Source organism: Panthera uncia (assembly GCF_023721935.1).
Source record: "Panthera uncia isolate 11264 chromosome A3 unlocalized genomic scaffold, Puncia_PCG_1.0 HiC_scaffold_11, whole genome shotgun sequence".
Classification (NCBI taxonomy): Eukaryota; Metazoa; Chordata; class Mammalia; order Carnivora; family Felidae; genus Panthera; species Panthera uncia.
Genome location: NW_026057578.1, coordinates 54,208,649 through 54,224,032, shown reverse-complemented (window position 1 = coordinate 54,224,032; position 15,384 = coordinate 54,208,649). Strand labels below are relative to the sequence as shown.

General features: G+C 39.1%; 1 protein-coding gene across 1 annotated transcript in view; it reads left to right on the top strand.

Annotated features, from left to right (window-relative positions):
* The window catches only part of MRPS9 (mitochondrial ribosomal protein S9), a 64,166-nt gene that overhangs the window by 23,605 nt on the left and 25,177 nt on the right, over window positions 1-15,384 (top strand). The window contains exons 3-4 of the mRNA XM_049651253.1: window positions 7,720-7,782; window positions 7,868-7,898. Of these exons, the coding sequence (XP_049507210.1) occupies window positions 7,720-7,782; window positions 7,868-7,898 (94 nt within the window). The remainder of the gene's footprint in view (window positions 1-7,719; window positions 7,783-7,867; window positions 7,899-15,384) is intronic.

Genomic DNA, 15,384 nt, shown 5'->3' with positions numbered 1-15,384 from the left:
TCGATACAGTTGATTAGCACATACCTTGTATGTTGTGCGTATTATACGCTATGCAGTTACAATAAAGCAAACTAGAAAAAAGAGAGTGTTAAGAAAATCACAAGGAAAATACATTTACAAGTACTGCACTGCGTTTATCAGAACACAACTCAGCGCGTACCAGGGACTCACAGGAATTGAAACCTGTGTCGTTCACTGGTCAAATGCATATATTTCTGTTTTTTGTCTCTATGGAAGAATTGGCTGTTTCTTAGTTTATGTAATAGTTTTTTATGTAGATTGCTTAGAAGTGAAACAATGCTTATTTCAGATGATTAGAAAACTTCTGTTAATTCTACTGTAGTTGATACATGTGGTCCAAGTGGGCTAAACCACAGTTCAGATGTGAACTGCCAGTTCTCCTCTAATTTTAAGATACTTGAGGTCCTAGGCCATGTCCTGCTGGTGCTTTTTCTCTAGTGCCCAGTAAGTGCCACACATGTGCCAGGAACCCTGGAACATTACAGGTGACGAGTTTACATTAGCAGAGAGTCAAATATTTCTCTCACTGCCTTCCTTCACTGATTTTCTGGTTGACTTAACCTCACCTATCTTAATATTTCAATTCTCCGTTTTTTATCATGCTAATATAGATATTTCTGAATAACATCAGGAAAACTTTTTTTAAAAAGTATTTTAACACTTTCTTTGCCTTTGTTTCTCATTTTCATTTCTGGTACTTCTAAAACTTTCCCAACCAAATCTTTACCTTAATTTAAAATTAAAAGAAATTTTTTTCAATGTTTATTCATTTTTGAAAGATAGACAGAGGACAAGCAGGGATGGGGCAAAGAGAGAGTGAGACACAGAATCCGAACCAGGCTCCAGGCTCTGAGCTGTCAGCACAGAGCCCTATGCGGGGCTTGAACTCCCGAACCGCGAGATCATGACCTGAGCCGAAGTCAGGTGCTCAACTGACTGAGCCACACTGGCGCCCCACCTCAATTCAAAATTTTGTGTGAAAAAGCCCTTCTGCCCGTAACCATTCTTGCTGCTGCTTCTTTGTTATACTTATTTGAAATACGGTCCTTAGCCTTATGTTGAATTAGGAATACTATTGTTAGGTACTGTGCATTTTGGGAAGCCCCGAGGACTCAAGGCGTGAGCCCGTGGAAGACTTTATCTTCTATGAGATGTTTTTCAGGTGCGGGGCAGAGGCTGTTGTTGTAAGGAGTGAGGGTGAAGCTGTATGCCATCTGCAGGGAGAGCTTGGGGAAGTCTCTCGAGCCTGTGGCTTTGGAGAGAAACTGATTGAGGAAGCCAAAGGGGCAAATTAGTGGCAGTATGGAGAGAGGTGGAGAGGTAGATGCCGTATTTGGAAGGGCTTGCACAAATCCCTTTTTGCTAAAGTGTCAGGTCCCCGTGCCCTAACAGACCCCCGTAGGGGTTTGGGATGTGCCTGCCTGGCCTTGATTACACACAAGTCATCCTGGTCAAGGAAAGTGAAATCTTATCCCTGGGTAAGGAGACAGTCTGAAAGGCAGGAAGCAGGAAAGCTGTCGTGTTCCCTGGTGGGTCTCGCTCTCATTGCAGGGGCCAGTACCCTTACAGCTGATGGCAGAGCTTCTGTAACGAGATGGCAGTGACTTGGGTGACACCGTGCTTGGAGGTTGGTGCTGGCACAGCAGACTGTAGCACACACGCACGGTCTCATACTTTGCAAACGTGCACAGTGTCCAGGAGCTGTGTCACTACCAGCAGCGGTAGAGAAAGCTGATGGGTGCCTGCCTCCTCTCACCATTTCTGCCTTTAAGGTGGCGGTGGGGACCTGGACTGAATGCGCTGCAGACACTGGGAGAGGGTTCCCTGGAGGGCATGTTGCAGACGAGGCTCTGTTCTCATGGGCTCTGGAGGATGACCTTGTTCCGTCAGGTGGGCGTTCCGAGGCCACAAGAAAGAAGGGGATGCTTGTCATTTTGGTTGTTTTTTTCTTCCTTTTGCTTTGTTCCTAGGAGGAAAGAGGTGCAAAATAAGCAGGAGTTTTCAGTGTTGGTCACAACTCGGTATTTACATCTTTTTCTTTCCAGTAGCAAGTTAAGATTAACTGGAAAGGAACAGACGGGGGTGGCAGGAGCCGCCAACTGTAATAAGGGCCCCTGAATTAATAAACATCACAAGAGGACTAATTGGGTATCTGTCGAGTCTTGTGATATTACTTTCATTTTCACCTCACGTGAGTGTTCGTGTGTGTATGTATATGCCTAGGTTTTCCTGCCACTTACTGTATATAAATGTTTCTGCCTCCTGTCCCCAGCATTTAAATTCAGGCAGAAATGGGATATAGAATCCAAGTTCTGAGACACAGTTAAGTTAAAGTCATTCTGGTTAGTAGCAGAGGGCCTCAGTGGTATCAAGAGAAATGTCAGGAAATTCGACTTTCTACAGCTTTCCCTGATGCTGAGTTCCCCATCCAAGCCCCCAAGGAATCAAATCACAGATCCAGAGTATTAAAATGCCCTCACCTCACAGAAGAGAAAACTAGGAATGGCTATCAAGTTCATTAAAATGAACTAACGTTAAAGTTTAGTTCCTCAGTCACACTTGCCACGTGTCAAGTGCATCATGGCCGCATGGGCTACTGGCTGTTGTATCAGCCAGCACAGATTATAGAATATTTCCATTATCGGAGAGACTTCCTTTGGACTGTGTTGACCAGAAGATTGCTCCGTCATTTCCCCCCAAGTGAGAATTTGTATTTTTTGCCTTGTCTTATTTGAAAGAAAGAGAACACTTTGGAAGTATAAGTAATATCATTCTGTGATTTCATTTTATATTGTCTTTCATTAAAACAATTCAAAATACCTGAAATATTGGTTTTGAAAACAGTTCAAAAATACACCGAAAGAATCAATAGAAATTTAGAAGTGTAGACAATAGTTGCTTATATCTGACTGAAACAGCAGTTGCTTATATCTGACAATAGTTGCTTATATCTGAACTGAAAACAATTTCGGTTCAATTGTAAAAGAATAAGATTCATCACTTGTATGTGTGTATGTATCTGTGTACACACACACACACACACACACACACACACACACATCTATGTATTTATGTAGGTTTGTTAAACATGGGGGTAGGAACCAGAACTGAAAAAGCGAAATATTCTAGGCTAATAGCAATAGCAGTAAACATGAATTTGTATACTTTTTCTTGTGAAAACTTCAGTCATACAGAAAAGGAGACATCATTGTACAGTGCATACCCGATGACCGTCACCTAGTTTAAATAACTTGACATTTTGCCATATTTACTTCACCTTCCTATTTTGTGGCTGAACTACTTTCTCTTCAAGTCAATTACAAACATTAGGGTACTTTAGCCCTTCATGCATGAGTGCATATCTCCAAAAAATTGGGATGTTTTCCCGTACAACCACAATACCATTATCACGTTTAACAAAATTAATTTGAATATAGTCTGTAGCAGGGTGTGAGAACATTTATATATTAATCTGTATTTCAGTTTCCCCAATTGTCTATAAAATGTTCTATTTTCTAGTTGATTCACTTGAGGACTGTGCAGTCAATTTGGTTCTTGATTTATCCCTTGAGTACAGTGTTACCCTTCTGTCTGTGGTTTTGCTTTCTGTGGTTCCAGTGATCTGTGGTGAGTCCCAGTCCAGAAGCACATGATCCTCTCTCTGCCATATCAGAAGGTCATTAGTAGCCTAATACTACGTTACAGTGTCTACATCCCTCACCTCACTCATCCCATCGTGTAGGTATTTTATCATCTCAGACTATATTATCACCTAATAATATGGTGAGGAATTATGAATTAGTAAATATATGTTAATTTGCTTTTAGCTGAGATTTTTTTTTTTAAGACAGTGCTACTTTTCCTCATCCTTTCAGGAAATTGCAGACTATATCTAGCAGATTCTTTATTGGCTTGCTTTTATTTTTTTTAAAACTGAGATTGCCTGTAAGACGTAGACGCCCCTTGCAGTCAACACTTTATTTTCAAGTTCTGCCAATTAACTTCCTCGTGACTTATCTGAGTCTTAGTTTTCATGAGAAATCCAGCTGTGGGATGGAATTCTTTACATTTTCATTCTCTTCTTGGACTTCTAAGTTAATGGTAAGTTTTATATTTGAAAATGATGCCAGTAACAGCTTGAACCGAATTTGAAAGTTGGTTGGATTTCCCCCCTGTAATTATGGAGCGCTCACCCCCAGCTGAAGAGCTGTCCTTTAGTCCTCCCCGCTAATACTCTCCCCCAGGCCTGGAGTCAGTAGCCCCTTGGCCAAGATGTCTGACCAGCCTTGTGTCCGACTGTGGGAACCAGGCCTGAAGTCTAGGTGGCCCACACGTGCTGTAGGCTCTTGGTGGCCCTGCTGAGACCGGTTAGATTTGGAAAGATCTGGCTGACTAATTTTTAATTTTTAACATTTTCCTCAGTTTTTTATTTTGACATTTTTCAAATTTCCAGGAAATTTGAATATTCAACGAATACAAACATGCACATACATATATACGTATACTTTTCACATAGATTTGCCAGTTAACGTTTTGCCACGTTCCCTTTCTCTCTATACATTAAAGCTTTTTTTGAATAAGCCATTGAAAATGCAGATATAACACTTAACCCCTAAATGGTTCAGCATGTACCGCTAAATACATACAACCTTTATACCATTTTTTCCACAATACCACTATTGTACCTAAATGCAATTATAATAATTCTATAATGTCATGCATTATATAGTCTATACTTAAATTTTCTCAATTTTCTCCCAAATGCCTTTATAGCCAGCTAGTTTTGTAGAACTCAGACTATTTGTCTTCTACAGTTATCCCACATTCTGGCTTTCTACTTCCTTGTGATTAGATTTAGAGTATATACAGATAGTTCTCCCATGATATTGTGTACTTCTTGTTCCCTCACACCGGGAGGTACATCGTGAGTTTGTCCCACTATTGATTGTACATCTTATCCCTTGGTTAAAACGAGTAACCGCTAGACCTCTTTATTGTAAAAGGAACTTCTTCCCCGCCTTGTAACTGGCAGGTAATCTCTAGGGTGATACTTTGGATTCATTTGAATATTCCATTCCCCAGTAACCTTTCAGCCAATGATTTTACCATCCACTGGTGATCCTTGGCTGAAATTGGTGATTACCTTGAAAGTTATAAAACAATGATTTTCTACTTCCGCCATTCCTTCTATTTTTATTTAACTGGTATTCTTTCATACAGAGGCTTTCCTTTTCTCCTCGCCCCCTACTTCAGAACTCTGGAAAAAAGAGAAAGCCAGTGAGCCTGTGTGTGTGTGTGTGTGTGTGTGTGTGTGTTCACAAGCACACTCTTCAACATGTACATATTGAGCATGTTACAAGGCATAGTCATTGTTCTTTTTGATGTTCGCGTTGTTGTCCCAGGTATGGCCAGTGGGAGCTCCTTGAAGCTGGCTTCTCTGTCTTTTTGAGCACTTCCTTGTTTTCTGGCACAGGAAAGTGTCTCAGGCTTATTTTATACTTTTCCTGCCTAAGGCCTAACCATTTCTCTGCCATACGCTGTTCCTTGTACTAAGAAATTGTATTTAGAAACTAAGATCTGGATGCTAGGGGCCACCCATTGTTCCTAGAGTTTCATTGCTTCTATGCGCTTTCAGGGGACACAACTAAAAACTAGTATCTTTTAAATATTAGAGTAATAATGTAGGAAATAATATTTTTTAAAGATCATGAGTGTGTATTGATTTGTCTCATTCAAACTGACATTTCTTTTATATTTGTATCTCCTCTACAGTAAAATTTTGGTCACTGTAAAATTAACATATGTATTTACTTTATGCTATGTAAGATACACATAATATTTCAGAATTTTAGTATTAATATTCCTGACGCTAAGCCTTCCAAATAAAGTTGGGGATTTCTTTGCAATTGTTTTTGTCATTAGAAGTTAGGTTTATTTGTTTATGTCTGCATTAAGTTTTAGAGTTTGTTTTGAAAATTTTAGTCTTTAATGTATATGACATATTCACGCTTCAGAGGACTCGTCCCTGTGCCCCTCACCTGCTGCTGCCCACCCCTTAATAGATGATGGTTTTTTTTAGTTTCCACTTTACCTTTCCGTGTGGAAAGAAGCCAATGTATATCCCCCCCCCCCCCCGTTCCTGTGTGTATTATCTTATTTCTTTTTCTTACACCAAAGGTCACACTCTAAGTACATTTCTTTTGCATCTTGCTTTTACCTGTCTTTTTTTTTTTTATGGCTGGAGTGCTTGATGGCAAGGGTGTGCCATCATTTATGCAACGAACCTTGGCGGGGGGTGGGGGGGCGGTGCTGAGTGTTTCTCATATTTTATTGTTATAAATCCATGAATAAGCTGTATGTTGGTTTTGCCTGTGGGGGTGTAGCTTGTAAAGGAATTCACCATGTTTTTTCTTCTAGTACTTGTTTGATTTGATTCTCTGTGTTTAGCCGTCTGACTCATTTGAAGTTTATTCTTGTGTATGCTGTTGGGTTTGCATCCACTTTTATCATTTTCCAAATGGCAGTCAGTTCTCTCAACATCACTTATTAAAAAGTCCACCTTTTCTCCTTCAGAGAAGGAAGGCAGAGGAGTCTCTGGTTTTAGAAAGAAAAAAAGTTCACAAAATGAGCCCTCTGATGTTTGATCTAAGAGTGTCTTCAGTGTCGGTTTTATTGCCAAGAGGCCGAATGGGAGAATGAAGCTCGACCCAGAGTCACAGACGGGCTCCCTAATATAATGGAATTTACAAGCCCCAAATTACAGGCCCCTACTTTCGGGGGCAGAATCTGGTCTAGCACATTTCCTGTGAGGGTGGGCAGAGAGGCCCATCGTGAGAACAGCCTCTCTAAAAGAGCAGCACTGTGTTCCCATGAGCTGCCAGATCATTTAGAGTTCGGATACAGAGCTAATAAGATCCAAGGCCACAGACTTCTCATCCGACACCCTTCAACAGAAATGACAATGCACGTGGTTTGCTTTTCATTGTGAGGAGCGGTGCTGGAGAAGACGACGCTGGAATGAATGGCTTATGCAGTTGTCAAGGTGGCGGCGTACGGGGAGGCAAGGGGCATTTGGAAACGTGGGGGTGAGATTTGTCACAGGCACCGGGGATGTTACTGGCATAGGTTGTGGAGAAGGGCCGGCGTGCTGAGTGACCTGCAGTCCAGGGGAAGGGGAGGGCTGCCTGCACCAGAGCTGTCCCACTCAAAATGCCAGTAGCATCCCCATTGAGAAACAGACATTTAGGAGAACTTGGCTGGAAAAAATGTAGCTTAAAAGCCTCTCACAACTTCTAGGAAGAGTTCAAAGAGTGTCAGAAAACGTCGGGGCTGTCACGGTGGATGAGACTTAGAGCCTGCTCTTTTCGGTGTTCGGTCTTTGATATTTGCACCGCCAGCGGGGAGTTCGAAGGGGTGCTCTTGAGCACAGAGGTTATAGACGAGTGCCTCTCGTTTGCTTTCAAAAAAGAGAAGTTTGCAGTATCACCTCTGTGTTTCAAAGTTGTTAATAACTAGTTTAATAGTTACAAGTTATTTTTCTTTGGGGGGATGTGGATGTGGTGATTTTACTATCCCATTGAAAAGATTATGAGATGAGATAATGTGTATGAAACTCTTAGTTTGCAATCTGGCATGTAGTAAGCACTCAGTCACTTGTGTTTATATTAACTGTTAATGAACCTTTGTGTGTCTTTTCAGAGAGCTATTGCTTACCTTTTTCCAAGTGGTTTGTTTGAGAAGCAAGCCAGGCCAATAATGAAGGTAGTTATCTTAATATTTTTTAAAAATTTCACTTCGGTTTCTATGTTACAGTAATTTATCTAATGTACTTTAATTTATTTTACAGCATCCTGAACAGATTTTTCCCAAACAGAGAGGTAAGTTGGCTCAAGAATGAATGAACAGCTCTTCCCGTACTGCAGTGTTACGTTGCGTATCTGCAGCCGCTCGCACACGGTGGAGATGCGCTCCTGTGTCATGGCCATTGTGAAGTCAGCCAGTGATATTTTATACCTAATGAGAAATGACTGCAATTTGCAAACTGTTTTCTTAAAGTAAGTTACATTACAATCAGGTCAGGTTAGAGTTCATGCCTATACTGATGTCATACTAATCTCTTTGCATTCTAATATGCTTTTTTGAGGAAGAGTGGGGAACAGATCTGCTGAAGCCTAATGCAGTTTTTTTTTTTACTTGAAAACTTAAAACTTTTGTTCATTTTGGAAGCATATTTTCACTGAATATAGATCCTCCCCCCCCCTTTTGATCTTTCCTTACTTTATCGATATAATTCCATTGTCTTTTGTCTTGCATTGTTTCTTTTTTTTTTTTTTATTTATTTTTTTTTTTTAAATTTTTTTTTTCAATGTTTTTTATTTATTTTTGGGACAGAGAGAGACAGAGCATGAACGGGGGAGGGGCAGAGAGAGAGGGAGACACAGAATCGGAAACAGGCTCCAGGCTCTGAGCCATCAGCCCAGAGCCCGACGCGGGGCTCGAACTCACGGACCGCGAGATCGTGACCTGGCTGAAGTCGGAGGCTTAACCGACTGCGCCACCCAGGCGCCCCGTCTTGCATTGTTTCTGATGAGCAGTTAGCCATCATTCTTGCCTGGCCCTCTGTTTTCTCTGGCTTCTTTTAAGCTTTTCTCTTTATTTCTTAGATGTGTAAAATTAAATCTTGAAGAAGACATACAAACCAGGAAATCATGTATTTACTGTTGTCTAATTTACATTAAAAGCCTGTTCCCCGGCGTGGACTGGTGGTAGTTGTCAATTAATTTAAAAAGTACTGAAGCCAGAAATCACTTCTTAAAAACACTTGCTATAAATTTACATTTATTCATCAATCTTTTCCTATAACCCTAGAGGGTAGTTTTCTTTGAGTAGGTATCTGTTTCTCCCTGTTTCTCTGGCATAACCCTGCTGTCATTGACGTATCATCAAAGTGTTTTAGGTTTGGTTTCCTCACGGTGGAGCAAAGAACTTAGACTTTCCAAGAAATCTGAGTGCAAAATATTTCTTCACTTCTGCAGACTTTTTCTCTAACCACACTGAAGATGGACAAACTTGGTTTTTTGGTAACCTGCCTTTCAGTTTTTCTAAAGCATTCAACTTCGTTTTCATAGATGCGAAAACTCTTTTCTGTTTCCACTCATATTTCATCTGTTTATGTAATACTTAACTCACGTAACTACAGAAGGAGGTACAATTGTAATAAACGGGCTTGGGAACGAACACGACTGACTCTTAGTAAGCATGTAACTCGGCAGCAAAAATGTGCCCGGTAGAGAAGAGCCCGGTAGCCGCAGATGCTCGATGTGCAGGCAGCATTCATTACTCAGTATCTAATTAGAGCTGATTAAATAGAGATTGGTAGGAGAGCAGATATTTCTATAAAAAATGTATTTGCGTTGCCTTGATACTTCTGCTAAGTCTTAACCTGTGTGCAGAGCCAGGCCTTCTTTCATTCTGCTGCTTCCCTTCTCTCTTTGAAATGAGAACTTGTATTTTGAATCCCGTTACAAGTATTAGGGGTCTTTTTATAAATACATTCTGTCTTTTTATATTTTCTCATTTTTTTGATGTGGTTGATTGTAAACTATAACACCAATTCAGTTAATAGCTCTTGGAGACAGCATACGTGAAGGCTGTGTTACAAGTACAGGTCAAATTTAAAGATGCAGCTCGCTTTAGAAATAAAACTGCATATACAAGGCATACACACCCAAAAATGTGTAACTTTTTTTTTCTTATTTTTAGTGGCTTGTCTATTTTTCAACCTCACAGGCTCCTCACTTACGTGTCTTCTTCTCTTTGTTCTGTGTATCTCTACTCTTTGCATCTCTTATGCATCCGCCCCTCTGAGGCTGTTTTTTTCAAATCTCACCAGCTTCTCAGTATTAAAAGTTTGTTATTACATCACTTGGAATGCAACACTGAAACTTCTAGAGATCCCTGCAGAATGCTTGTTATTTTGGAACTGTGTCAGTAGCAGTAGGATTTTATTACACTACAGTTAACTGTATTTAAACAGGACTCCTTGAGAATTAGCAAATTTCCTTTTGCCACCTACCTACCAGTGTTGCTGTACTTTGTAAACATAGGCAAACTGATTTTTTTATGTTTAAAAATACCAGGGAAATTTAGATTTGACTAGACTATGATGTTTGGAAAGTGCCACCTCTTTATTAAAAGATGGAAGCTTCCAGATTGAGTTAACATAAAAATCCTGCTCTGCTGTTACAGGCAAGTGATAAAAATATCGGAAAAAACAAAGATATATACCAGATTGGTGACAGGCTCAAGGAATAGCACCTAATACTAGATGAAATGGAATTCAAGGAGGTCGGGGAATGGTTCGATGAGACAAGAATGTTAATTTATATTGATAGGATCTAATATCCATTAAGTGGTTTTGACGACCATGAACCTTTTTGTACCAAGCATTTAGCATTGAAATGTTCATAGCAAAAGCTGTTAACTAAGGCTCTAAAGAATTTGAATAACACAGCATGATTTTATAGCTACACATACAAGTACAAAGAATACATTTTTCTGTATGGATGCTAATGGAATATTAATAGAATTATATAGGTCATAGAGAAAAATCTAACAAATTCCAAGAATTTATATAGATTAGATTTTCTGACTTAAAATCAACAGAACCATAAAACTGTTGGATTAAGGAGGAAATCCAAATTGAGATTACAGATTATTTAGAAATGTAGAACAACGAGAACGGTTCATAGCAAACCCAGTGGGATATGGGCAGGTGTTATACAGAGGCAAACATGTATTTGGCAGACATTAAGAAAGACTAGAAGTAAATGAACTAAGTATTCAGTTCAAGAATGCAGGAAAAGAACTCTATTGAAGGAAGAAATTTGAAAGAAGAGGTAGGATAAATAAAACCAACTGGTTCTTCGAAAATTGATCAACTTCTGGCAAGTCTGGTCAAGGAGAAAGGAAAACATAAAAGGACAGTATGAAAATTTTTAAATAATATTCAGAGCGTATTATTACAGTATAAGATTGTTTTTGGGTAGCTTTATTCTAATTTGAAGAGTATCCTAATTAATAAAAATGACCAGTATTTATCGAAACATAGAGCAAGTCAGGCCCAGCTCTTAGTGCTTTGTATGTATGTCCTCCTAATCTTCACAACAGTCTTGTTAAGTAGATACCATCGTGTTCCTCATCTTACAGACGAAGGAATTGAAACACCAAGGACACACAGCTAGGAAGCGACTGAGGCAGAATGTGCACAGGCCCCAGCAGTCGTTGCTCCAAAACACTGCCACACCCCACTGACTCTCACACAGGTAGTTTAAAGAAAAATATGATTCCCCAAATTGTCCTAATCAGGAGAATACTGGTTAGACTCAAAGCTAGAGAAGTCACAGGTAGTCAGAGAGGAGCAAAGCCCAGAGGTTCTGTCCGTGAAGTCTGTCATACCTTGGCTAAAGCTTGAACTTTTTAACATGTTGCAGAGCAGAAAAAAAGAATGAAAGCTTGCAGAGTCACTTTAAAGGCTCACACAATTATTAGATCTAGACATGAATTGCATAAATACCTGTAGTCTGTTCTCACTAAATAAAATGATAGCAAACCAAATAAAGCATTATATGAAAAATGTGCCAGAACCTTTTTATCCCCAGGAATATAAGGATGGCTTAATATTAGGAATTTATTAATGTGTTATTTGAGTCAGGGGAAAAAACATTTTCATAGATGAAAAAAGGTAATTTAACAAAATTCAGCGTTTTGGGTTTTTTTTTAATGTTTATTTTGAGAGAGAGAAGGAATGTATGCATGCATGAGCTGGGGAGGGGCAGAGAGAGAGAGAGGGAGGGAGAATCCCAAGTAGGCTCCTTGCTGTCAGCGCAGAGCCTGACCCGAGGCTTGATCTCACACACTGTGAGATCGTGACCTAAACTGAAACCAAGAGTGGGATGCTTAACCGACTGAGCCACCCAGGCACCCCCAGCATTTATTTTTTGATGAAACTCTTAAACCGGAACTAAACAGAAACTTTCTCAGGTTGAGAAACAGAAACACATTAAATGAAAAAAACCTGTCATTGGATTCCTTTACCTTAAGTTCAGAAATAAGTACGTGTCCACTTGGCCCTGGTACTCGGTATTGTTTTGAAAGGCTTGAGCAGTAGGGTTAAAAAAGGCACCGAAATTAGGAATAAGTCAATTATTTATAGAGGTTAGGACTGCCCACTTAGAAAATACAAAGCCACAAACTTAAAAACTACATTAGATTTACAGTAGAATATCATTATTTAAATATCTGAATATTGGAAACATTCAAATTATCAATTATTCTAATTTTTGAAAATGATACTCTGTTACAAAAACATGCCGCAGCATCAGTGAAGGATGAAATGCTAAGCATGCAGAGATGATATGAGCATCCTGCCAGTTGATGACGAGGTGGTCAAAACCACACAAACCAGTGTGAGGATGATCTAATAAGTAACATGATGGTCTCATTGGTAACAAATAAATTGCGATTTTTTTTTTCTCTGCTTGTATGTATTTTGGTGGACAGGAGCTGTTTTAAAAACACCGAATTGCAACATTACAAATAAATTCATGTCTATGTGTACACATACAAAAATATGTGTCTGTGTGTATTCTATTTTTTTAAATATTTTTCTTCTGTATACTTCTTACTCATCTTTGTTCTAATCTTCCATCTATAATTAAATTGTTAAAGGCTGCCCATAACTCCTTTTGCTAAAGTTTCCTTTGTCATCTCTTGATTGAAAGGAGTTCGTTTTCTAGTCGATTCTTCAAAGAGGGCTCATAGATACAAAAATTTTAGAGCTCTTATGTGTTTAAATTGTTTTCCTATAGCCTTGATACTTAAGGACAGCGAGGCTGGAGGGAAAAATCTTTGGTTCACGCTTTCTTTTCTTGAGTTTCTTGAAAGTGCTGCTCTGTTGTTGCTTTGCTTTGGCTGTTGTTCTTGAGAAGTCTCATATCAGTCTAGTTATCTCTCCTTAGGAGTCATTTAACCTCTTCCCCTGGTGGTCCTAGAGATTCCTTATCTTTGTTTAGTAACTTTATGAAAGTATGTCATTGAATTGACTAGTAAAGGTTAGCTTACTGTGCTGCTGATGAGCTCTTTCAGTATGTAGATTCTGGTCCTTTACATCCAGAAAGTTTTATAGATGTTAGTTCTGTTCCATTTTTTTTTTTTTTTTGTCCTTTGGGTCTCCAATTATATAAATGTTATTCCTTCTTTGGTTGCTTCCCACATCAGTCATGGTCTGTCTGACTCCTCTTCTTCCTTTGTCTCATTTTCATTTTCTTGATTGTTTTTCTACTTTTTCCCCCAATGTCCTTTATTATATTTTAATCTAATTCTTCTTTGAGTAACGTATAAGTCAGTCTACATTTCTGATGATTTAAATTTTTTTTTTTAATTTTTATTTATTTTTTGAGAGAGACAGAGACAGGATGTCAGTGGGTTAGGGGCAGAGAGAGAGAGGGAGACACAGAATCGGAAGCAGGCTCCAGGCTCCGAGCTGTCAGCACAGAGCCTGACACGGGGCTTGAACTCAAAAGCTGTGAGATCATGACCCGAGCCGAAGTCGGACGCTCAACTGACTGAGCCACCCAGGTGCCCCTACATTTCTGATGATTTTAGCTTTTTCTTCTGTTTCTTCTCTGATTAAGTTGTTTCATTTCTTTTAGTTTTTTGTCCATTATGATCCCATGTTTCGAAGATTTGATTCAGGGTATGTTCCAGTAAACCCAAATGCTTGTTTGAGGATACTTAATTCAGTTTAGAGTGTTGCATTACACCCTTTCCTTCTGTTTTGCCTTTGGTTTGGGTAACATTTTATTCTGTATACCTCTTACTCATCTTTGTTCTAATCTTACATCTATAATTAAATTATTAAAAGCTGCCCATAACTGCTTTTGCTACAGTTTCCTTTGTCATCTCTTGGTTGAATGGAGTTCATTTTCTAGTAGATTGTTCAAAGAGGGCTCATAGACACAAAATTTCTTGAGCTGAACATTTGGATTATTCTCATTTTCTGTTTTAACTTTGTAGCAGTCTTTAAAAAATAGATGGAAATAGGTGTCTGCATTTCTGTGGACAGAAGTGTCCTATTTCTTAATCCACTCAACGGAATTAAAAAAAAATTGTATCCATAAGATGACAGAATTGGGTCAAGACTTAAAAAGTTCATTATGAATTAAGAGATTTAGATTCTAGAATAGAATTAAAGTGGCTAGTTGAAGGATAAACATACAACTATCAAATAATGGGTAAGATTATACCAGTAAGTCACAAGAAAAGCAAAGGAGAGAGATCAATAAACTATTTTAAAATTCAGAACTTCTGAATTGGAAAAAAGACACTATAAATTTAAAAAGCAACTAGAGTGCCTAGGTATCTCAGTTAAGTGTCAGACTCTTGATTTGGGCTCAGGTCATGACCTCACGGTTTATTAGATCGAGCCCCACATCGGGTTCTGCCCTGACAGCATGGAGCCTGCTTGGGATTCTCTCTCTTCCTCTCTTTTTGCTCCTCCCCACCCCCTCAAAATAAATAAGCTTAAAAAAAAAAAAAGAAAAGCAAGCAACAAACTAGAGAAAATTTGAAACAAGACAGAGGTCTGTTATCTAGAATAAGTACTCTTAAAGTTAAAAACAGCTTAAGAGAAAAATAGTCGATTCATTAATGAAAATACAAGCAACCAGTAAACATAGGAAACTATCAGATCAGAAACCATGCTCTATAAAACAATGAGAAGAAACCATTATCCCTTATCAGATTGGAAGCTGTAAGTATTATGTGTCGGCAAAAAACTAGAAACAATCTAAATGTTCACCAATTCAGGATAGCTAACTAAACCGTCAGAGAATCCTACTGTGGAGTAATATGCTGATGATCGAGAGAGGTAGTTCTAGTTGTGTTAGTACAGATAAGACACACTGTTGGGTGAGAAAAGCAAGTGAAAATGCTGTAGTATTGTCTTAGTCCATTCAGGCTACCACATACCAGGTGGCTTACAAATCACAGAAATTTATTTCTCCCAGTTCTAGAAGCTGGGAAATCAAAATCTCACTCTAGTGAAGGCCTGCTTCCTGGTTCATAGACCACTGTCTTTCCCTATGTCCTCACATGGTGAAAGGACCAGGGATCCCTGGGGTTCTTTCTGTGAGGGCACTCCTCATTCTATTTATGAGGGCTTTGCCCTTATGACCTGATGACCTCCCAAAAGCCCCACACTGAGATACCAGCACATTGAGGATTAGGTTCCAACATGAATTTGGGGGGCAGGGGAAGACAAAGAGTCTATAGCAAGTATGTAGGGTAAATACAGCTTAATAT